This window comes from Chelonia mydas, chromosome 25, assembly GCF_015237465.2.
Source record: "Chelonia mydas isolate rCheMyd1 chromosome 25, rCheMyd1.pri.v2, whole genome shotgun sequence".
In the NCBI taxonomy this organism is placed as follows: Eukaryota; Metazoa; Chordata; order Testudines; family Cheloniidae; genus Chelonia; species Chelonia mydas.
In genome coordinates, this window is record NC_057858.1 from 12,491,585 (window position 1) to 12,515,115 (window position 23,531).

Consider the following 23,531-nt stretch of genomic DNA (forward strand, 5'->3'; position numbering starts at 1 on the left):
GCAGGGAATGGGAAGCCTGAGGGAATGCGGACTGGCTGCTGTATTGCTTTAACATTTGCATTCTCGGAAATCCTTTTGTTCTTACGTCAGTGACACTTCTCTTAAGGAGGGCGTCTGGTTACTGTGTCAGCCCAGGGGAGCTGGAAGAACTTGTACAGTGGGGGTGCTAAGAACCATTGAACGAAACTGTAAACACTGCATATGATGGAAACCACTTCAAGCCGGGAGTGTGGCAGCCCCCAGCATCCCTAGTTCCAGCACCTGTCAACCACTGACATTGCTCTTGGAGGCAGCAGGGCGGCAGGGTCTGAGCGTAGGTCAGGTCTGCTGAGTTAATCCCTGGTGAATGCAATCCAGGGGCTGCTCCGAGAGGGGGAGAATTGTGTGATTCCACCTGAAGCCAGGGGGCGGCTCTGGCAGAGGCTGCTCTGACAAGGCCAAGAGGGCCCCGAGGTGCCGTTCCCTGGATAGCTGGCAGCCTGAATTTTCAGACCTGCTGAGCAATCTCTACTCCCAGCATGGTTAGCAAGAGCAGCAGGTGCTCAGCACCTTTGCAAATCAGGCCGTTCGTGCTTTCCATTAGTCCCACTTTGAAAACTATTTGGCCTTCTGACACGTAAAGAACCAAGTTGGCACGTGGGGAAATGGATTTGCGGGAGAAATTGTGCATGGATCTTTCTTTCTCCCTCCCTCCCTCTTACTTAACGGGAATACACAAAGGGAATACCTCTGCCTCTTGTTCCCCCTCCTCGCTGAATAAACAACCTTAACTCTGCCCTGTAGTGACATCACAAGGGGGAAAATATGGAGCGAAAGCTAATATGGTTTTAAAAACCAGTTTAATTGAATTGGAGCTCACATGCCTTACTCATAATCGTGTGGTGCTTGCATGGCATCGCTGTGGTTGGCTCGGGTGCTTTGCGGGGAGTTTCTGTACGGTAACGTGTTTGGATTGCTTTTCAGCACAGCCTTCACTCTGATTTTCCTGGGTTTCTAGTGCTTGCTTTGAGGACAATGATAACGTCCCTCTCATGTTTTTATCCTTCAGTTGCTGATGGGGGGCTCTCCATCTTAACGTCGTTTATTTTGGCTGAGAACTAATTGTAGCTTCATTGGCACGTTAATTCACCTCCAGCTTAGAGTAGCAGAATAACGAAGCACAGCTGGGGCTGGAAAAGCACCGTGTTTGATGCAAAGGGATGGCCACTTTTCCTGGGTGGTGTTGAATTCATTTCCTAACTGGAGAGTGGCTATGGATAATAGGAAGCAATAGATGTGGGAGATGGGGGCTGCCCCTCCCTCCAAGCAAAGCTAATCTGGCCTCTGCTGGCAGATGGCATGGGCACGCTTTACCAAGCAGGCTGGTGGGGGACTCCGGAGACCAGAAGCAACACGCTTATTTCTCTTCCTTTTCCTACACAGAATTATGGCTGTGGTTTACCGAAAAGCCTGGCTCCTAAATCCCTTAGGCACTTCTGAAAATACCAGCTCATCAGGAGTAACACGCAGGCTGTCCAGAAGAGTTTAACTGGGAAGCCCCAAGGATTCTAGGGGTTCAGAGTTGGAAATCCAGCAGTTAAGCCTTGATCCAGCACAATGTTTAAGCACCTGCTTAACTTTAAGCACGTAGATCATCCCAGGGATGTCAAAGTGAAGCAAATATTTAAGCACTCTGCTGGATGTGGGGCTTGAATTATTTTAATTTTTACAGGGTGGGGTTGTTTTTTGCAAATCTATCGACTCTCCCTTTGCTACACTGGAATAATATTAAATTGCAGGCAGGGAAAGAGTACAGCGAAAGGGCTCTTGTTACAAATCTAATTGACTCTTCTGTTGATTAGGCTCCAATGCTCTCGGGGTGGAAGAGTAAAACTGGCCTGGTCATGGTTCTCGTTCATTTCCCTCGTGCGATGATGCCATGTCTGTTATCCCTTCTCAGTCCAATCCAATATCCTGCAAAGCCGGAGTGGCATCTGGCCTTGGGCTTAGCAACAGCTGTGAAGGATGATTTAAACTCATTTGTGGCTGAAGCAGATTATAACACTGTTTGGCCAGTGCAGATGGAGCCAAACTGGATTAAAGCTGGGGTTAAGAAGAAAGAAAATCTGTCTTCCAGCCCAGTTCTCTACCTGGACTCCATATATATATAAACTATAAGATGGAGCCCAATCCTGCAAACACATGTTAACTAATGGGAGTGCGACTGGAATTACTCCTGGCAGTAAGTACTGCAGCTGGCCACATTGTTTGTAGGATCAGGCCCTTGGTTTGGCTGGATCTGTTCCCACCAACAGGCAGATCCTCAGCTGGTGTCAATCAGTATAACTCGGTGGAAGTCAGTCTCTGCTGATTGACACCAGCATGGGGGGCTGGCTCAGTGTCTGGCCCAGTTTTGTTCTAAGCAGCGAGCTGTGAAGCCCGGCTGTTGCCGTCCGCCGCGCGTGGTGGTGCCCGCTCTGTGCAGGGCGGCACTTTGACCCAGGCTCCCGGAGTTGTGTTCCGCACTGTAGCAGAATAGCATGTTAGCAACAGAAATGGGGACTCTGGTGATTGCTGCTGCTCCCTGAAATACCCCTCCCTGCTGGAAGCCCCTGCCATGCCCCTTGGCCACCTGTGTTAACCTCCCTCTCCAGCGACTCCTCAGAGGAAGACAAAAGAGGAGACTGCAGCAGCATGGCTGGGGGAAAACAGCTGCTCTGTCCCCCAGTCACCGTCTCCTGCCCCAGCAGCTGTGGTCAATTCCCTCACCTGCCTGCCTGCTTCTCCCCTTTCCTCTCCTCTGACCTTGGAGCTCCCTGCCCCTCATCCTGGCATAGGGGTGAGCTATCGAACCTTCCCTGCCTATTGCGTTGCTGGGGAATCTCTCTGCTCCCCAGGCCTGGCTGTGGGGAACTTGTAAACCACTGGGGATGCTTTTTTATTTTCTGGGGACATTTCTTATGGTCACTGGCAGGTGCATTCTTTGTTCTTCTTATTCTTATTATCCATTTGTATTACAGTAGCGCCTGGGACCCACCGCTGTGGACCAGGACCCCTGTGTGCTAGGCGCAGTACATTGTCATTGCTATTTCTTAGGTTAGTTTGGGAGTCCACCCGAGTGGAATCTGGCTCTCAGCCATTGATAGACCCATTTCCCTCCAGAGGCCATGGGTCAAGCTCTGGGGCAGGGAGATAGCAGCTTGCCTAGCACAGGCACATGTGTGAGACTGTCTGGGCTGCCTCCTCCCACTTACCGTGATGTCACTTTGGAGCCTGGTGGCTGCTGCCGTCAGGGAGCCTGGGACATGCCAGATGCAATTAAAGACTCAATTTTCCAATAGGTTTCCCAGCGACTGTACGGCAAGGAGAGCTCCTCTCCTGGGGGACGGTGCACATGGCTGAGCCGAGCAAAATGGGAACCGTCCCATGCGTGCTGGGGAATAAACATGGCGTTGAGGCGGGGGGGGGGGGGGGGGAGACTATTCCTCCTCTTGGCTTTGAGTGGTGCGGGGAAGCGGATGGGAGTCTAGATCCAGGGAGGGGCCTGACTCTTGGGGGCTCCAGTTGTTGTGTCTATTTGCCAGCTGGTGGCCAGACACCAGCATGGACCTAATCGATTAGACATGTCCTACATCGGGGGGGCTTGCTCGGTGTTTGCCCTGCACGCACAGGATCCTTGGGGGCCTGTGGGCAGCAGCTCCGTCAGGCGAGTTGGACTGAGCTTGCCCCAGCACAGCAGGTAGGAGCCACACTCCTGGTTGCAGGGGCTGGGCTGGCCTGGGGGTTGCCTCCCTCTAGCCAAGCTGGGAGGAGCAGCCATTGGAGGCTGGCGAAGCGTGAGGTGGGCCGCGCTGATCCAGCCCCTCTGCTCCTGCCCCAGGTGGCTCTTCCAGAACCCAGGGCTCGATTCTGGGCCACATTTTGCAGGAGGTGCAAACCAGGCAGGGACGACAGGGGGCGTCACCTCATCCTTATGCCCTCGGAGCTCTGAGCTGCTCCCTGGAATGCAGTGTGGCCCAACCACATGCCCAGCGTGGGTGCCTCTCATGGCCTGGGCACGCTGCTCCACCAGGAGATGGGGGTGGCTTTGGGCTGCTCTGCTAGTCCCACACCAGAGGGAAGACCCCTTTGCCCCAGGAGCGTGGCCTGGGGTGATGTTCTGCCCTGGGCACCGTGGGAGTAGCCCAGAGGAGCCTGAGCAGGGCCAGAATTGGCCTGCAGCCAGCACACGCAGCGAGTCCCCAGGCCAGCGGATAGACGTGCCTGAGGGATGCTGTCTCCTCCTTAGCGATAATCGTCTGCTTTCTGGATCAGTCACAGTGGGCTCAGGGCTGCAGTCGTCTCCTGTCGGTTGATTAATGGTCCCTGTCTGAGATTCACAGCTTGGCGAGCTCCAGAGCCTCCTGTGACTGACTGATGGGTGGACCGACAGCCTGTCCCAGGAGCCGCTCCTCCTCCACAGCCTGAGGAGAAGAAGAGCGATGCTGTCTGTGGGGATCTCAAAGGGCTATGTGAGCATTTACTGGAAGTCTCACCATGCCCCTGTGGATGAGCTGGGTAACTCACTGTATCAGGCCTGCTTCTCAGAAGGGGAAACTGAGTCACAGGAAAGTTAAGTGAGGGGCTCTAGGTCACCCAGCAAGACAGTGACAGAGTTGGGAAGAGACCCCAGGAGGCCCAGATCCCAGTTGCCTGCTGCAACCATTATACCATCCTTCCTTGCCAGAGCTGGGCATAGAAACCAGGGGTCCTACCTCCTGCTGCAATTGCCAGACTGCTCTGGGCTGGGATAAGCCCTAACCCATTCAGATTTCTCTCTGTGTGCGTGTAGCTGGCTTCCCACCTCCCAGGACATGCTCTCTAAGGGCAGACAGCCTCTCATGAGACCATTGCTTGATCCACGTCAGGGTTCCAGGGCGGGAATCACTGTGCTCCCTAGCACTCAGCCTTCCACAGTCCGAGGTCCAAATGTGACCCGTGAGTCAGGGAGACAAAGGAAGGCTGCCACCCACCTAGTGACTCTGGATCTGCAGTGCCTCAGTCGCCCTCACTCAGTCATGATGTTGGCAACTGGCCAGGGGATGGGGGAATGTTATATAAAGCCTTGATTCATTCTCCAGCCTGGGAGCCCCAGGGAGCATGACTTCCTGCTCCTGAGCAGGCAGAGGAGACAGGCAGCTGAGTGATCCTCCCAGCCCCTGGTCTGATTCACAGGGCCAGATCCTCCCTCTCTCACCCAAAACAAGATCTGTTTCACTGGAGCCAATGAGGTGACACCTGTGTCCATGACCAAAGGGCCAGGCCCAAAGGAGAAAGTAAGCAGAGATCTAAATAAGAACCAAGGGCCTGATTCTAAATTCCTTGGGTAGGGGCAGGGAGCCTTTAAGCCACATTTGTGCTCCTTATACACTGGGGCTGTGCAGGAGCCTACCTGAGCCTGGGTGTAAGTTAGAGCAGCCTCAGGGGCTGCTCTAAACTTACCTCTGTTTCCCCTGACCCTCTTAAGGAGTGTCCTGCCTGGGTTAGGATAAGGCACCTTGGTGGTGTGTCTTTGTCTGTGGGGCTGTGTGCGGAGGGGGAAGCTTTGCCCTGCTATGCTTGTTCAGTGGATAATCAGAGGGCTTCAGCCTCTCTGGGGCTGTAAAAAGGGCATCTTCCACCAGCTCTCTGACTGCTGTCAATAACATCCCCCCTCGCCTAGCTAGAGAGCTAGACTAGGGAAGGGTGGAGGAGGAATAAAGGTTTTATTGGCACATGTGTGGGACGGTCCCTTTCCTCACCAACCACGGTGGGGCTATGTGTGGGTGAAATGCTGGTAAATTTCACACCAGCCGTTGCTGATATTTAAAAGCACAAAGAAGTGAAATATCAAAAATCCTCCACTGAACCCTGAGCTCTTGCTCTATCCTGCTGGCTGTCTCTGAGAGGGCCTCTCAGACACTGGGGAAACAAAGCTGATGAGATGAGTGGATTCACAGAAAGGTACAGAAGCTGCAAGGCAGAGCCCAGGCATCTTGCTGTTGGAGAGGAACTAAGTCGGTTACAAACAAAGTTGCAGCCAGAAGGCTCGGATGCAAATGGGTTTGGTTTTCTGGTCTCCAGAGACGCTTTATAGCAGCATGAGCGCCTGTCTTCTAGTTGCATGAACCATGAGCACTTGCCAGGTGTCTCTGAAATGCCACCTTCTGGGCCCCTCCTTTGGGAGGCAGCTGAGTCTAGTGGTTAGAGCAGGGGACTGGGAGTTAGGAAAGTCATTGTTCCCGACTCTGCTGCTGACTTTGGGTGTGAGGTTGGCTGTGTCACCTCAGCTCCCTGTCTTGGTTTCCCCAGTCTGTGGAGTGGGGTTATATTTATCTACCTTCATGGAGCGCTTGGAGAACCTCAACTGAAAAGCACAGCAATGCTAGGGCCAAGGATTTTAGTGGCAGTGCTTTATTGTTCACTCCAGGAATCAGTGAGGGGTGTGTGGGGGGGTGTCTGTGCGGGTTTTCTTGTGCTGGGATATGTCATAGGGCAGGAGTCTGCCATCCACAGCGTTGGGCGGGGGGACCAAAAAATAAATTAGTAAACTTCAAAATCAGTTATTTATTGGGGCTGAAATTCACCCCTGTGCATAGGGCCAGCACCCCAGACTGCAAACCCTTTGTGCCCAGCCGGGACACACTGAAATGTTCAACACAGACTTTCTAAATGAGCTATGTTTTCAGCAAAGGGACCACTAGAGGGAACAATGAGCACACTAGAGAGCAAGGGGCTGCACTACACTATCCTAAACTTTCTAATCTGTACTCTTGTCAAGCACTAGATGTTTTTTTCCTAAACAGGCACGGTAAGGAGAAGATCGGTTCATGGCCTAACACACCTGCATTCCTTTCGCACAGTCTGGTCACTGCAGGTGCAAGGGCCTCCTCCCCCGTAGCTTCTGGCATCTGGGATAGATTTTAGGTACCTCCACCTCTTTTACTCTCCATCTGACTCCGAAGCTCAGACGGCATGTGTTTCCTCTCTTTCGCAAGCTCTTGCCACCTCTTTCCCCTCTGCTGTCACTCATCAGCGCTCTGCCTGCATGATTTCGCTCTGGAAAGGATCTGGGGACACAGATCGCATGAAAGATGGACAACAAAATAAAGGTGAATGTAGATTTTGGCTTCATGGCTGGATGTTTTTCTAATGGCCCAACTGATCTATTTCAGGTCGACGACAGCTAAACGCCGGTGGCCTAGCCCAGGGTCAGAGGCTCATGGTTTGGGCCAGGCCTGCGCCGGCAGCCACGGCGTCAGGTCGGGGTGGCTGGGTGGGCGAGGGACCTTTCCATCCCGGCAAAAGCCCCCGTGTAGACGCCGCGTTGTGCGGTTCCGGGGGGCCCTGCCGGAGAGGGGCGCAAGGGGCCCCCCCGGGGGCCAGTGGAGATAATGATCCAGAACGGATCCCGGTGATTGCTAAGAGCTCAAGCCAGGCCAACCAACAGATGTTAATTGCATGAACCCTTAACAGTGAATAACTAATCAGGGCTCACATAGGGGCTCATTTAAATAAATGTAAATAACCCGCCCGCAAAAACACCAGTGAAATGATCACATCCCCCCCACCACCACCTTGCGGATCAATATTCATGAACTTCATTTGAATGTCCCGCCTTCTTTTGGCTCCTTGTGCTCTGATTGGCTAGTTCCTTTGTCACTCCCTGGCCCGCCGCCCGGCCCCTCCTCTCTTGCTCCCCGTTACTTGGAGGCCCCGCTAAGAAGGTTGCAGCCTAACCCGGCGGCTGTGCCGGGCCCCGCCTTCCTCGTTGGGGTGCTGGGCGCCGATTGGTCCTCCCGTGCTGTCAGTCACGCCGCGGGGCCCCCACCCCGTCCCCGGCTGGGGCTCGGCAGCAGGTTGGGTTGCGCGGCGGAGGTTGGTGTCTGAGGCGGCCGCGGCGGCGGGCTCCCCTCCTCCGCCCCCTCGGTGCCCCGCGCCCCGCGGAGGGTGAGGAGGGGCCGGGCCCCGGGGCGGGTGGGGTTCTCGCCCAGCCCGGGGAGGGAGCGACGGGAAACCACGGCGCAGGCCGCGGCCTGGCGGAGCCCCCGCCCCAGGGACCCCCTCGGGGCCCGGCCGGGCCGGAAGAGGGGCGGGCGTAAGGGGAGGGGGAGGGGAGTGGGGTGGTGGGGGAGGAGGGGTACAGGGGTGGGGGGGAGTGGAGTGGGGAGGTTGGGGGAGGGGGGTACGGTGGGGGGTTGGGGAGGTTGGGGGGAGGGGGTACAGGAGTGGGGGAGGGGATACGGGGGGAGGTGGGGGATACGGGGGTGGGGAGTGGAGTGGGGGGGAGAGGGATGGGGAGTGGGGTGGGGAGGTTGGGGGAGGGGGGTACGGTGGGGGGTGGGGGAGGTGGGGGATATGGGGGAGGGGAGTGGGGTGTGGGGGAGAGGGATGGGGAGTGGAGTGGGGAGGTTGGGGGAGGGGGGTACGGTGGGGGGTTGGGGAGGTTGGGGGGAGGGGGTACAGGAGTGGGGGAGGGGATACGGGGGGATACGGGGGTGGGGAGTGGAGTGGGGGGGAGAGGGATGGGGAGTGGGGTGGGGAGGTTGGGGGAGGGGGGTACGGTGGGGAGGTTGGGGGGAGGTGGGGGATATGGGGGAGGGGAGTGGGGTGTGGGGGAGAGGGATGGGGAGTGGAGTGGGGAGGTTGGGGGAGGGGGGTACGGTGGGGGGTGGGGGAGGTTGGGGGGAGGGGGTACAGGAGTGGGGAGGGGATACGGGGGGAGGTGGGGGATACGGGGGTGGGGAGTGGAGTGGGCAGACAGGGTTGGGATGGCAGTTGGGGGTTAAGGGGTAATGGGGCATGTGTGGACATTACGGGGATAAGAGGGTAACAAGGGGTACTGGGGTAATAAGGGGATGGCCATGTAGGGGGATAAGGGGACATGTGGAAGTCCTGGGGTAATGAGTGAGAGGAATAGGGGGGTACTGGGTAATAAGGGTATATGCATCAGGGGAGAATGGAGGAGTAGGGGGCATGTGAGGATACTGGAGGAATAAAGGGGAGCGGAGGGTAATGAGGGGCATGTTGGAATCCTGGGGGGAATAAGGGGGTGTTGGCATGTGGATGGGTGAGTTTGGGGTAATAAAGGGGCATGTGGGGGTTCTGGGGTAATAAGACAATAGGTCTGTGGAGTGGGGGAATAAAGAGGAATGTCAGGGTAATTAATGGAGGAATGTGGGGAGTTGGATAGGACCATTTTTAGATAACTGGGGAGCAGGTTCTTGAGGGTATAACATGGTTATCGGGGACAGCTGGAGAGCATGGGGGTAATACGAGTTGTATGTGGGACTGGTAACATGCATATATATATACATGGTTATAGTGTGTTGGGAGGTAGGGGTTGGGAGGTAGCAAGTGTGGCGTATTGGGGAGCTGTTAAAGATGTGGGTGGGGTATATCACTGGCAAGGAGTTGATGGCTGGTTGAAGGTGGTACTGGTAGCTTTCCTGTTCTTTTGGGGAGTATTTTGGAGGGGTGTGTGATGGATTGTAAATCACAGGCTAGTTTAGGGAGGAGTAATTGTGCTGATCAAGGCTTTTCATTTTTATGAGGTGGGGGCTAGACAGATAATGTCGGTGTTGCAGGCAACAAGGGAGGGAAATTCTCTCTTTCTCCATCTCCTTGTTGAATTTCAGGCTGAGGTGGTATAGAATGGGGAAGCCAAATACTAGCAGGTTTTCTGGGGGAGCAGGGGGGATTAGGAAGGGAAGAGTTTGTGGGAGGGGGGTGTTATGGCTCATTCTGGAGGCAGTGGATTTCCTCTCAAAGTTGTTTCATTAGGCTGTGTTGGAGGGTCTTAAACCCTCATGTTTTTTGTACTAGGCCATTGCTAGCAGATGTGATTTTAAAATAGAAACAAAGAGGGAAATAACTAATTAGATTATAGTCTAGTGTTAGATTTATTTTGTTCTTTGTATCTTTTTATATTAGTGATTGTTTTGAATTATTCAAATTCCCTGTCAGTACAGCTTTTTAAAAAAATAGGGTGGAATTGCACTTGATGGATGGTTCTTGGTGAAACTGACAACCTAGACCTATTTGTTTATAGGTGTAGGTATTTAAAAAATGTACTCTGACAAATACAACTCTGGTGACTTTACCAGTAGAGGAGCTGACTTCCTCATAGGCCACAGGAAGCAGTAATTTGATATTTAATCTGAGTCCATCCAACTCTATAAGAGAACTTCAAGTAACTGTTCTTGTGTTTTTCTTTTGAAGCATATTAGCTTTCAGAACATTCTTAGCCTTACAACAGCATGGCAGTGAACTAACACTCATTCTGCAGACTTAAAGCATATTCTTAACTTTATGCACTGTGCGTAGTTCCAAGTGGGTATTTTTTTTGTAGGTATTGGGGCCTAAATCTGTTTGCTTTATGAAGGTGTGCTATCTGCTGCAGTTTAACTTCATGGTGTTACCTAGATTACTTCAACCGTATTTATGGCCAATATAAAATATATTACACAAAATAACACTAGTTAAATACTTAAGTATAGCTTTTTGTGTTTAAGTTTCTCTCATGCATTTTGTAGCTCTAAACCAAACAAGAATAACACTTTTTTTGTTTGTGGTCTTCCCAGTGTTGTAACATGTTACAACGTCCATAGGAAGCAGTTTTTAAATGTACCTCGTGTTCCATTTGTAATGTTCCTTATTTTCCCCCTTGATGTAGTGTTTATACTCATAGAACTTCAAAATATTTTAAAAGCATTAACTAGATGCTTGCAACATAGAGGGAGTTTTACAGGTGAGGAAACTGAGGCACACAATGACTTGTTCTAGTCTAGGACAAGCAGAAAGGATGACGCAGTGGTTAGGCACTAGTTTGGGACTTGGGAGACCCAGGGTCAGTTCCTTACCCTACACAGACTTCCTCTGTGACCTTGGGCAAATAATTTAATCTCTCTGGGTCATAGTTGCTCATCTGTAAAATGGAGATGGGGCAATGTTACTATCTCACAGGGGTACTGAGGATAAATACAGTAAAGATTATGAGGTGCTTAGATACTGCTGTAATGGGGGGCTGGATAAGTTCTAAAGATATGGGAAAATAGTGTCAGGACTGTTGAGAATTTGGGCAGTTCTAGCTCCTGACTCCCAAACTCATGCTCTAACTACTAGACACTGTTCTCCTCAAACTTGAGCAGACTCTCTGGCCTTCAGAAAGTATTAAATGCCATTTTTCCCCCGCTGGTTAAAGTAGCCCACTACTTTGTAAAATGAAAATCACATAACTGAATTTGTCACTTTTAGTAATAGGGGGAATCATGATTCCTCATACTGAAAGACATCTCATTAGCACAGTGGCTGGTCCTTTGAGCCTTGGTGCTGGCAAAATGCCTCGGCTTAACTGGTTGTCATTAGAATAGTTTATGCTTTGTGCAAGGCTTGAAATAGTCACTTGTCCACTTACCAGTAACTAGTGGGAAGTTTTCCCTAATGTGTTCAGGAGGGGGTGGAGAGAAGCAGAATTTAAGCTGCCATTTAAAAAAAAAAAAAAACCTTCTTGTCCTTTCAGTTGTGAAGAAATGTGGGCCTGTGTAGTGCTATCTTACTGAATTTGCAGACCCTGGTGCTGTGTAGAATTGACAACTGATCAATTTCACTGCTGCTATCAGAACCCTGGGGGTAGCAGTAAAGCTGAAAAACAATCATGACAGTTTCACTGTATTGCTGCTTGGAAAAAGGCAGGCTCTGGGGGAAGATGGCCCAAAAATGGTGGTTGCAAGAATTGTAGAGAAACAGTCCACAACAGATGAGGTATTCTGGGGTTAGGGTGGCTGAGGGGTAGGAAGAGAACTCCTTTTTAAGAGCTGTAGGGGGACTTAATTTTATCAGACCCCTGCTAAGAAGATAGTGATATGAGAAGTGAACCCCTTGCAGAGTTTCAAGCAGCGTTCTAGGATAAGAAGCTATAAACAGCAGCTTGCTCCAGTCCATGTTTTTTTGCCTGTCAATGCTAGAGGTTTGCACCAATCTAACTAGAGTGGTGGCTAGCTATGAATGCTTGAAATCCTTTGTCTGGACAAAGTTTCGGTTTCCCCATCTCTAAAACAGATAAAAGGGTTGAGGCTTGACTGGCTACTGTTTGAACAGGTACTTTGAAGTGTAAGGTGTTAAATTATCATTTGCCTTGTCTAATGTGTTTTGAAATGCTTTTTTTTAAATTGGGTGGTACCCTGACCAGTTGGTTGTCAGAAAGTGTTGAATTTGAAAATTGCTAGTATGACGGTTTTGTAACCCTCCTGATAGGTTAAGAGACCTAACAGGTGGTAAATACTATGTTGCCAAGGTGATGTTATGTTCTCCTCCTCCTTTATGGGTCTGACATTTTGCACATCAAACTAAGAGAAGATATTAAAGGGGGGAGGGAAATGAAGATTAAGAAAAATGTAAGTAATGTTCCTTCCCACACTGCTCTGTGGTCTCACCCGGTTAATAACCTAAGCCTGTTAGAGGATCACCAGCAAAGCTGAAGAGGGCATAATTTTTACCCACGTCTTCATGCTGGTATCCTCCGCTTGTTAAAAAAAAAAATTACCCAAACTTTTGCAGCATAAATAAGATTCAAAGTGCCAAGTTCTGCCCTTGGATTCATGCATGAAACTTTTGACTCCAGTGGGAGTTGCATGTGCATTGCATATGCATATCTGATGGTAGAACTTGTACCAAATTACTCTGGGCTAGCCTACAATATTGAACTGAGTGCTTTAGGTTTTATTGCTATCATGTAAGCATTTCACCTTTCTATTTGCTCCAGGTCAGCTAAATAGGCACCTGTGGGAGAGGTGCTGTGGTACTGCAGCAGCTCTGCCTCTGTTTACCCTATGAAGTCTTCAGGACACTTTGTTCATGGATGTGGCTTTGATGTGGGGACTTCAGTACCCCAGAAGTCTAAGACCAACAAACAAAAAGAGAATCTTTGGGCCTGGTGGCTTCAACTTTCAGCTCCCTTCCTCTCAGGTGGTCCTCAGCGGCTTGGCTTAATGACTACCAGCCAGTTCCTGGTAACAAATCACACTGTCTGACCTACCCTTCCGCAGGAAGGCTCTGGCAGACTGTAGTCTTCAGTCACCTCCGGGGCCCCACCCAGGCTTCTTTCTGAATGTGGGGACTGCCAGTCTGCTTTCCTTCCCAGTCAGGGCCAAACTGAGCTGTGCTCCCTCCTTTTAACTCCTCCTTCCATGCCTGAGGCCCAGCACGGGTGTAGGGGGGCTGGTGGGGGCTCCATGCAGCTCATTAACCTGTTCCTGACCAGTGTGGGGTTTGTATATCCCATCACAGTAGCTTAACAAAATATACAAGAATAGACTGATAAACTTGGATGTATATGTTGCATTTTCTTTAAATACACCAGTTATGCACCTTTATTTCATGCATGAGTTTTTGAGGTTTCTAGTATTTAAACTTCTTATATTATGGGAAAGATTATCATGGGAAAGGGGTGTCTTCGTTTAGCCTTATTTTTAGTATTACCTGTATTTTGTAAATCTTCTATTTCTTTATCCTCCAAAGAGATTAGAATCAAAATTATTTTAAGTCAAGAGAAGAGACTACAAGTGGTCAGGAAAATCAAGAGAAAATCTTCTTAATTTTGAAAAAGTTCAATATTCACTACACTGATTTATTTTAGTAAATAGAAATCTTAGAATTGTCTCTTGGCTTTCTTCAATACAAATGTCTTGCTTGTGCAGAGTGGAAGCAATATTTAAAGCATGTGTGTTTTTGTTTTTTAACATGGAAACCAGATTATTTTTTTTCCTGAATTGGGCTACATGTATGCTACTGATCTTAAATAAGTGTTTGTGACCGAAATAGCTCCAATAACTCATTATTATCTTTGGTCTAAACTTGTTCTAAATACTTTCTATGAACAGATTTTTAAAACTACTGTTTACAAAAAAAGAGGAAACTCAGGCAAACTGTTAGTGTTGAGACACAAACCAGGAAACTTAGTTAAGGCTGTCTCATAACTTGCCCTTCCCCCATCCACTCGAACAGAGACAAGTGTGTCTGCCTTATCCTGACCTGTCCTATTATATATTGTTTTGCAAAATTTTAAGTGTTCAGACATGTACTTGGAAATAATTACTTTTGTTTAAAATATTAAAAGGTGTAAAATCTGAGAACTCTTGAGTCACCCATGTACTGTTTTACTTTGTCATTCCTATAGTAGGAGGAAAAAGGTAGAAAATGGATTTGTGTGAGTGTGTACTCTCTGAAAATAACCCACCCCTTTTAGTGTGAATATGACAGTAACTGAACCAGAGGTCTTAGTGCAAGCAGGATTTCCTTCATTTTCAGTCCTGAAGCTAGTGTTATGAATACAGGGCCTATGACAGTTGCAGGATGTGTTGTTCATCATACTCGATACCTTGCCCAGTCGTGCTCTGGTCGCTGTAGAGAAATGACGGCCCTCTCCTTTCCATTAGACCTCCTGGAACAATCAGCATGAGAAATTGGCATTCTATTAAAGTTCTTCAAATGGTTTTTCAACTTATCCCATTCAGAGGGCTTAAGGTCTATTTTTAAACATATAGAAGAGTTGATGGTGATGGTGGTTTTGTTTTTTTTGTTTTTTTTTCCCAAAGCCCTGGGGGATTTTTGTCCATTTCTGCTTGCTTTGCTCTTACAATTTAGTCCTTGGGTGTTTTCTGTTCTTTCCTCCTACTCTTCCCCCCCCCCCCCCCATGTGTTTTAACCTTTTCCCAGCTAAGTGCTTATTTTCTGATACTTTTCCTCTAAAATCAGACAAATGTTTCTCTTCAGATGTCATTCAGAAATTGGTTTTACAGAAAGTAATATTTTGTTCCTCGTTTGGTGGGTGATATCATGATCCCTGCAATGTGCTGGTGGTGAAATTTCTGTTTTAGCTGGCAACAGAATGATGTTTTTGCTCTGTAGGTCATGACTGTTAGTGAAAACTAACTAGGATTATTGAAAACGAGAGCTGTGATACTGGCTGTGGTACACCACTTGAATATTCCCAAACACAAATTCTGTTAACTTTAAGATTACTATGTAATTCTTTATTTAAAAACAGTTTTGAGGGCAAATAGTTACAGAATTTAAATATAAACCTTTTAAAAATCCTTAGTTAAGGTGAATGAATACAATCCCTTCTCTGATAGTATGACTGCCTAAATTTAATAATGACAACATTTTGCTTTGGTGGTATCAACCACTCAAACAGGCCGTATTGCTTGGATGTTTAAGAGCAAACGTCTGTTTATTCCTTTGAAGAGGACAATCGGTGGAGGTAGGATCAATCTTTCAAGAGGATCAGTGCTCCTTTCTTCCAGCCTCATCACAATAGGAAGTTCATAGTGTATCTAGAACAAAATGTTGGCAGATCGTTTTTCCTGTGACCTATGAATGTACTGAGCGCCTCTGTGGGGGCATTCAACAGAAAGTTTTGTGCTAAGCTAATACAATCAGACAGATTTAATTGCCAGCTAATCCAGATTAAACATTGTCATCATTCCAATCGTTGAATCATATATGGATTTATGCTGTTAATCTTGACCCATAGCTTCCTATTGTTATAAAATTTTAAATCTTGAAACAAAAGGCTTTTTTTTTTTTTTCAGTGGGTTGTATATTAAAAAAGAATACCATTGTACAGTACCTGTTAGATCTAGGAAATAAAAGTGGAACAAATCTTTTGGCACTGGGGATGTTTTTTGCTTGAGGAGAAGTAAAGCCATGTTGCTTGGAAATGGGGAAACAAGTGTTCTATAAATATTCTTTTTTTAATTTGTTTATTTAAATGAAGTGGCGAAAAGCTAGTAGGGATCAGAAGAACATGCTGAACCAAAGGAATAATGGTTGAGCAGTCTTGGAGAGGGCTAGCCTAACAGGAATAGGAAAGACAATGGAGTCAAGTTTGGAAGGAAAGCTGTAGAACACTGAGACCACAACTGAAAACAAGTCCAATAGTTTGGAAGCTCATTTAATTCACGTGGTTTTGGGAATCTGTCAATGTGGTTTTGTTGAAGTTTCTTATAACTTGCTTAAATTGTTGCTAACAGACAGTGGCAGAAGTAGCCTCGGAAATCGTGATGAAATTAACAAAGACATCATGTACCGTAAACTATGCAGACAGAAGCTTCTCTTGTATCCTGTATAAGGCCAGGTTTATGCTACAAAGATTTGTAGGTATAGCTGTTGGCCAGGGGTGTGAAAAAACCATACCCCCAGCTGACACAGGTTATTTCTGCAAACCCCTCCAGTTGTAAAAGCAGCTATGTTGACAGAGTGCTTCTGTTGGCATAACTAATGTGTATGGGAAGGTGGTGTTACTATAGTGACAGAAACTCCTTGTATCAGCATATGCTGTCTACACTACGAGCCTCTGCCGATAGCCATGCTGATTAGCTATACTGGCAAAACCTGTCTAGTGTAGACCAGACCTAAATCTGTCTTTTGTAATGTAAAAGTTATTGGAGGGTGAGTGGGAAGAATGAGTGTTGAACATCATGAAGAAGTGTAGTGAGGGTAAGGAAAAGTTCTGTGTCACTGCTGTGAACCGAGCGTGAAGATTCAGGGTCTGAACTATGGTTCATTTAGTATGGAACCTTAATTCTAAATTTCTGGATTTCAAATAGTTTTTAATTGCAGTAATCTAATGTGTTGTGTTGATATGCTTAAAACTCTGTTGTTTTTTTGTCAAGGATGTGTGTGTAGTAACTCAAGTCTAAATGACTCCATTTCTTCACAGTTCTTTAAAATCTTGATACTGTCTCTCTCTTTATGATAAGAAAGCCACTGGCTCTGATATCAGATAGCTCAGAAATTGTTTCTCAGTAGGTTTCAGAGTAGCAGCCGTGTTAGTCTGTGTCCGCAAAAAGAAAAGGAGTACTTGTGGCACCTTAGAGACCAACAAATTTATTTGAGCATAAGCTTTCATGAGCTAGCTGTAGCTCATGAAAGCTTATGCTCAAATAAATTTGTTAGTCTCTAAGGTGCCACAAATACTCCTTTTCTTTCTGTTTCTCGATAGTTTCTGTCAAACATTAAGTTGGAGCCTGGACAGACCTGGTGCAAAAAAACCCAACCAAACAAACAAAACCCTAATTGGCAGTTGGCTTCTGGCTTTTCCCACACTCTTCCAGTTTACAAATCTGTTGCACTGTGTTTAACACTTCGCAAGCAGTTTCTATAAACTGCTATTTTGCAAAGTCAGGTGCCTCTCTCTCCATTGCTTAATCTCTAAAACCTCAAAAAGAAAAGGAGGACTTGTGGCACCTTAGAGACTAACAAATTTATTTGAGCATAAAACCTGTTAGTCTGGAGCAGTCATTATGCTTTCAGCAGAATGTTTGTATATAAAACACTTCTTTTCACCCCCATGCCATTAGTTTGGAGGGTCTACTCTAGAGTGTCTCATGTATTTCTAAGAACATGCGTTGTTGCATTCTTTGCAGTATATTGCCATTTAGTTTGGGAAGTCAGGCAGCTGGCAGGCTCCAAGAATGCACTTTAGGGCACTAACTGTGCTGAAACCAGGGCTCTCCACTTAATCTCAATTTATCATAACCAAAATCCACCACATAACTAGATTTTTAACTAAGTCTTGGAGGGTGGGGCTTGGATCTAACCTTACATGAGAATAAACTAATGGCTCTCTGCAGCAAGGGTATGTATTAAAAGCGGCTGATGTGTTTTTAAAGAAGTGCATTGTTGCACAGGCTGAAGTACAAAACGTCCTGTAATTCCTATATTTTTGTGGGGAAGGCAATTCTGTTGGTGGCTGCTGGTGAAATAGTAACTAGATTTATTTATTTATTTTAATTCATGGCAAAGACATGCAGGGTGGGTGAGAGGAACCCTTTCTGGTAGATGCTTTAATTTTCATAAAAAGAAAAGGAGTACTTGTGGCACCTTAGAGACTAACAAATTTATTTGAGCATAAGCTTTCGTGAGCTAGCTGTAGCTCACAAAAGCAAAACACTGCTGCTACTCTGAAACCTTTAATTTTCATGTAGATAGTAGGTAAGGGTGTGAGAGCACAAATATTTGCTTTGAGTTAAGGAACAAAAGGGAGCATTAAAGCTTTACTTTAGTCAAAGGGAACAGAAAACACCAGTCCAGCCAGAAGGACTGCAGTAAATACCCAAGGGTTTCCTTTCCTTCATGAGCACAGTAGGTTGTCATTGATAGACTATACTCCCCCTGTCTTTTGGAAGGAGGCATTCTAGGGTTGATGAACGCAGCCTTTTGTCTGTGTTGCAAACCCTTTCTAAGCAGGGAAGGGGTTAGTCAAATGTATCATTGCGCTAATGGAAAGCTGTTCCCTTGTCACATATAGGTAAGTACATCATGTAGATGCTTAATTTTATGATTTAGGGTTTTTTTGGGAGGTGGGGGTGTGATTGGGGAGAGGACCTGGGTAATCATTTTAAAGTTTGGTGGTGGTTTTTTTTTTTTTAATCATTCTTTTACCTTTATGGGCTGGATGATAAATTTTGCTGATTGCTTCTCTTCCTCTTGTGATGAAACAGGTTTTAATTCTGTGTTTACCATGTTTGGACAAAATTAGGATTCCAGATCTAATTGCAACATGGTGTTTACCTTCTCCTGACACCCTTGAGGTAAAACAGTCTTTTTTGTGTATTCTGGTTTATTTTGCCTTTCCCCCAGAGCTTTCTAAAACTGGCAAGTTTGTATTTTCTTTTTTGTACTTTAACAATCTGAAATTACAGATGTTTAGGTACTAAGCAGTTTATATGCTGAGTTTTTTCTTGACATTGTCATTAGGTGGTTCTGATTTCTTTTGGCCCTCTTTAGGAGTTGGGCTGCTCTGACTGAATTTTCACTTTGTTAGTTCAGATTCAAGACCAGGTATTTTGGCTTTTCAGCTGTTTTAAATCTAGTAGGCAGGGCTAGATACTGAGAAAAAGGGCATTCTGGGGTTTCAGTAGACAAAGTGAAGATCAAACCAAATTCTATTTTCTCGGATACCCCAGATTCAAATTTCCATGGAAGACGATCCAACTAGACTGAGGTCAGTCTGTAGGGCTATTATGTCCGTCACAAAGAATAGTGTCCCTCAGATTGTACTTCGTGTATCCTGCTCGTTTGTATGAAGACCTACGTTTGCTGCTGCTGCAGTGCTATGTATGTTTGCAAGTAAGCTGTAGAAAGAACGTCCAGAGTAGGAATTGCAACAGAATTATTTTTAAAGTTTTAATTTCAACTCCTCTGCAGCCTGTGCAATTATGTCTCGTTCTACTGAGGGTACGTAAATTCTGCATTCTGAATGAAGAGACTCACTTGCAGATGTTCTTCTGGGAAAGGTAACTCTTCTGCAGACATGTAGATGTGAGATCCTGATTTTAGTAATGCTTTTGGCGCAGTGCCACATGGCATTCTCATAAGCAAACCAGAGAAATGTGGTCTAGATGAAATTACTACAGGGTGGGTGCACAACTGGTGAAAGACCATACTCCGAGTAGTTATCGAAGGTTTGCTGTCAAACGCGGGAAATAACTAGTTAGGTCCCATAGGGCTCTGTACTGGGTCTAGTCCTAGTCAATATTTTCATTAAGAACCTGGATAATGGAGTGGAGAATTTGATTATAAAATTTGTAGATGACACTAAGCTGAGAGGGGTTGCTTGCACTTGACGGACAGGATTGGAATTCAAAACGATCTTGACAAATTAGAGAATTGTTGCAATTCAACAAGATGAAATTCAATAAAGACAAATGCAAAGTAATTCACTTAGGAAAAAAAATCAAATGCACAACTACAAAATGGGAAATAACTGGCTAGGCATAGTACTGCTGAAAAGGATCTCAGGGTTATAGTGGATCACAAATTGAGTGAGTCAGCAATGTGATATAGTAGCAAAAAAGGCGAGTGTCATTCTGGAGTGTATTAATAAGAGTTTTTCTTGTAAGACATGAGAGGTAATTGTCCAGGTCTCATCATCTTGATGGTGCCTCAGTTGGAATACTATGTCCAGTTCTTGGTATCACACTTTAGGAAAGATGTGGACAAATTGGAGAGAGTCCAAATGAAAGCAACAAAAATGATAAAAGGTTTTAGCAAATCTGACCTTTGAGAAAATTTAAAAAAAAACAACAAAAACCTGGGCACGTTTAGTCTTGAGAAGAGGAGACTGAGGTGGGACCTGATCAATCTTCAGATATGTTAAGGGCTGTTAGAGGACAGGGATCAATTGTTCTCCATGCCCACTGAAGGTAGGACTAGAAGTAATTGTGCTAATCTGATTTAGGTTAGATATTCGGAAAAACTTTCTAACTATAAGCGTAGTTGAGCTCTGGAATCCACTTGCAAGGGAGGTTGTGGGATCGCTGTCATTGGAGGTTTTTAAGAACAGGCTAGGCAAACCTCTGTTGGGGTGGTCTAGGTATATTTGGTGCTACCTTAGCGCAAGAGGCTGGACTAGATGACCTCTTGAGATCCCTTGCAGTCCTACATTTCTATGATTCTGTGCTTTCCAGTGGAAACACGCTACAGGGGTCCCATGCAGTTTTTTCAATAAATGTTTGGCATTTGCCTAAATATACACCTATAATGAAGGAACTTTGTAAAACCTGATTAAGGATTAGATTCTGTTTCTTAAACATGGGATTATTTACAGGGGTCCTAGCTGCTGCCTTTTACAGAAGTTTGTCAGCTTCAAGGTTGAGTAACATGCAGGGTTTTGAGCATAGACTGCTGCAGTGAGTCCTAAAAAGGACGCTACATTGTTAGTACAGATAGAATAGGATCTAAGTGACAGCAGTGGCTCCATGCTTGCAACATACCAATGCAGATGAACCAAATGTTTGCCAAATGTTGTTCATATGGCAGACCTGCTCTGGAAAAGCGGCCTATGAGTTTAGAGTAGTAATTATTTTCTAACAGCCCTGTGGAGCAAAAGCTATTCAGAGAGTTTATGGAGGACAAGGAAAAGCTTGCTCCAGAATATTAGTATAAAAATGTTTGCATGTGAGCTGCAGTGGGTGACTGATTAGAATATAATTTGGCTCTGCAGAATTCTTTACACACACAGTGGAGGCTGCAATCTTCCTGAATCTGAACCTGTATGCTGAAGAACCTATCTTTTTGGCTAAAAGTGTGGTGGAACTTGGGTCACGAGCAACTGCAGGGTGCAGTCTGCAAACCCTTGGCGCCACTAGGAACTGCCCATGTACAGAAGCAGCAAATTGCTTTGGAAAACTTCAGCCTTTGTTGTGGTGTCGTAAGTGATTTGGTAGAGCCCTTCTTCAAGAAGGGCGCTCTCTATAAATATATCAGAGGGGTAAATACCAGGGAGGGAGAGGAATTATTTAAGCTCAGTACCAATGTGAATAACAAGAACAAATGGATATAAACTGGCCATCAGGAAGTTTAGACTTGTAATTAGATGAAGGTCGTAACCCTTGGAGGAGTGAAGTTCTGGAACAGCCTTCCAAGGGGAGTAGTAGGGGCAAAAGACATATCTGGCTTCAAGACTAAGCTTGATAAGTTTATGGAGGGGAGGGTATGATGGGATAGCCTAATTTTGGCAATTAATTGATCTTTGACCATTAGCGGTAAATATGCCCAATGGCCTGTGATGGGATGGGATCTGAGTTACTACAGAGAATTCTTTCGTGGGTGTCTGGCTGGTGAGTCTTGACCACATGCTCAGGGTTTAGCTGATCGCCATATTTGGGGTCGGGAAGGAATTTTCCTCCAGGGCAGATTGGCAGAGGCCCTGGCGGGTTTTCGCCTTCCTCTGCAGCGTGGGGCACAGGTCACTTGCTGGAGGATTCTCTGCACCTTGAAGTCTTCAAACCATGATTTGAGGGCTTCAGTAGCTCAGACATAGGTTAGGGGTTTATTACAGGAGTGGATGGGTGAGATTCTGTTGACTTCGTTGTGCAGGAGGTCAGACTAGACGATCATAATGGTCCCTTCTGACCTTAGTCTGTGAGTCTAAGAGCTCATTGCTACAGGATTTACAGGTTCTTCTCATTATGGACCCTAAACAAATCTATGGTTGGGAAGAGAAAAGGACCCTTATTTAATTGTGGTGTCTGTACTTGCCAAGAATGAATGTAAATAAGCAACTGTCTTCTGTGCTCTACCAAAAAGATCTGCACTTTGGACTAGGTGCTAATTAGGTATCTGACATCCATTGTCATATCACCACATGCTCTGCCTTTCTTTATAGGGATGGATCTAGGGCAAAAATTTCAAAAAGCTCCTAAGTCACTTGAGTGCTTTTGAAAACGTTACACCTAGACTAACACAAGTGGTTCAGATTTCTAATGACCTTGGAGTTACACTAGAACCCTCGGAGTTATGAACACCAGAGTTACCAACTGACCAGTCAACCCCACACCTCATTTGAAATTGGAAGTACACAATTACGCAGCAACAGAGACGAAAAAAGCAAATACAATATAGGACTGTGTTAAATGTAAACTACTCAAAAAAATTAAGGGAAAGCAGAATTTTTCTTCTGCATAGTAAAGTTTCAAAGCTGTATTAAGTCGGTGTTCAGCTGTAAACTTTTGAAAGAACCACCATAATGTTTTGTTCAGCGTTACAAACATTTTAGAGTTACGAGTAACTTCTGCTCTCGAGGTGTTCGTAACTCTGAGGTTCTACGGTACAAGTTCTGGATATAATCAGAAAATTTTGTTTGAGAACATTTGATCTCCTCCCCTGTCGTCCCTGCATATCTCTCTGTTGAATCATATTGGTGCTTCCATAGTCCATTTGGTTAAACATCCTATGCTTATGAATATTTTGGGGGATAGGTCAAGTAGACTGATTAGACCTATGCCTTTTTGAAGCACCTGATAGCCAATAGTATCATCTTACATTTCAGTATGTGAAATAAACAAACATAATTTACATTACTGGCAAATAGTTTCATGTGCCTCTCCCATTCTTTTTGTTTTGGAACTGGCACCCATTTCAGTATTAAACACTTAAGGGTTTATTTTAAAATAGGGTGGATAGCCACAAATTTTCTATTATTTTTTCCTTTGAACTAGGAAGGGAGGGCTTGGTGTTGCCTTGGATAAGTTCATCAGTCTTTAACTGATGGGGAAATGGGTTTGTGTTTTGGTAGTTTGTCCTAGCGCACATCTGAATATATTGCACAACTTCAGTACAACTTTGTCAGGCTCTGTTGGAGAGGCCCAGGACTTGGAATAGCAACAACTGTTATCGGTCAGGAGGGTGCTACATTGTGGGAATAGTTTTCACAGTACCAGGGCCATGGTACCTGTAACTTTTCTAGAATCTCACTAATCTAGAAAAATAGGTGTATCACCTAATATCCTAAGAGATTAGTTGCTCTTAGGTTGCTTATTGCTGGTATAAGATGCCAAGTTACTCCACTCTCTAGTCTCTTGTAAAAAGTTGCTGCGATTTAGCTCTAGTTTGAGAGTAACACCTGGGAGAGATTGTTTGGATAATACTGTATATGCTGTTACTTTGCAGGTGAAATACGATCTCTTTGCAGCTCAAGCCATTCCTTGCAGTTACCATGTTTAATAGTATTAAAGGAAGTGCTTATT

The 23,531-nt window shown here is 46.1% G+C and overlaps 1 protein-coding gene and 1 long non-coding RNA gene across 12 annotated transcripts in view; one reads left to right on the top strand and one right to left on the bottom strand.

The window, feature by feature from the left end:
* Nucleotides 1-843: 843 nt before the first annotated feature.
* LOC122463805 lies at nucleotides 844-7,868 on the bottom strand. Its single transcript, XR_006287417.1, has 4 exons — nucleotides 7,738-7,868; nucleotides 6,842-7,067; nucleotides 3,234-4,442; nucleotides 844-1,995 (listed from the first exon to the last, which is right to left on the bottom strand). It is a non-coding gene; the product is annotated as an uncharacterized LOC122463805 (long non-coding RNA).
* Nucleotides 7,749-23,531, top strand: part of GNG7 (G protein subunit gamma 7) — a 123,889-nt gene continuing 108,106 nt past the window's right edge. For 2 of the 11 annotated variants that reach the window (XM_043535644.1, XM_043535649.1), the window contains exon 1: nucleotides 7,753-7,875. Coding sequence is in view for 1 of the 11 variants with exons in the window: in XM_037885414.2 (XP_037741342.1) it covers nucleotides 19,262-19,298 (37 nt within the window). In the remaining 10 variants the exon portion in view is untranslated. Of the gene's footprint in view, nucleotides 7,948-18,503; nucleotides 18,594-19,209; nucleotides 19,299-23,531 lie in introns of all 11 variants that reach the window. The other 9 variants (XM_043535643.1, XM_043535648.1, XM_043535645.1 and 6 more) reach the window with 6 other exon arrangements.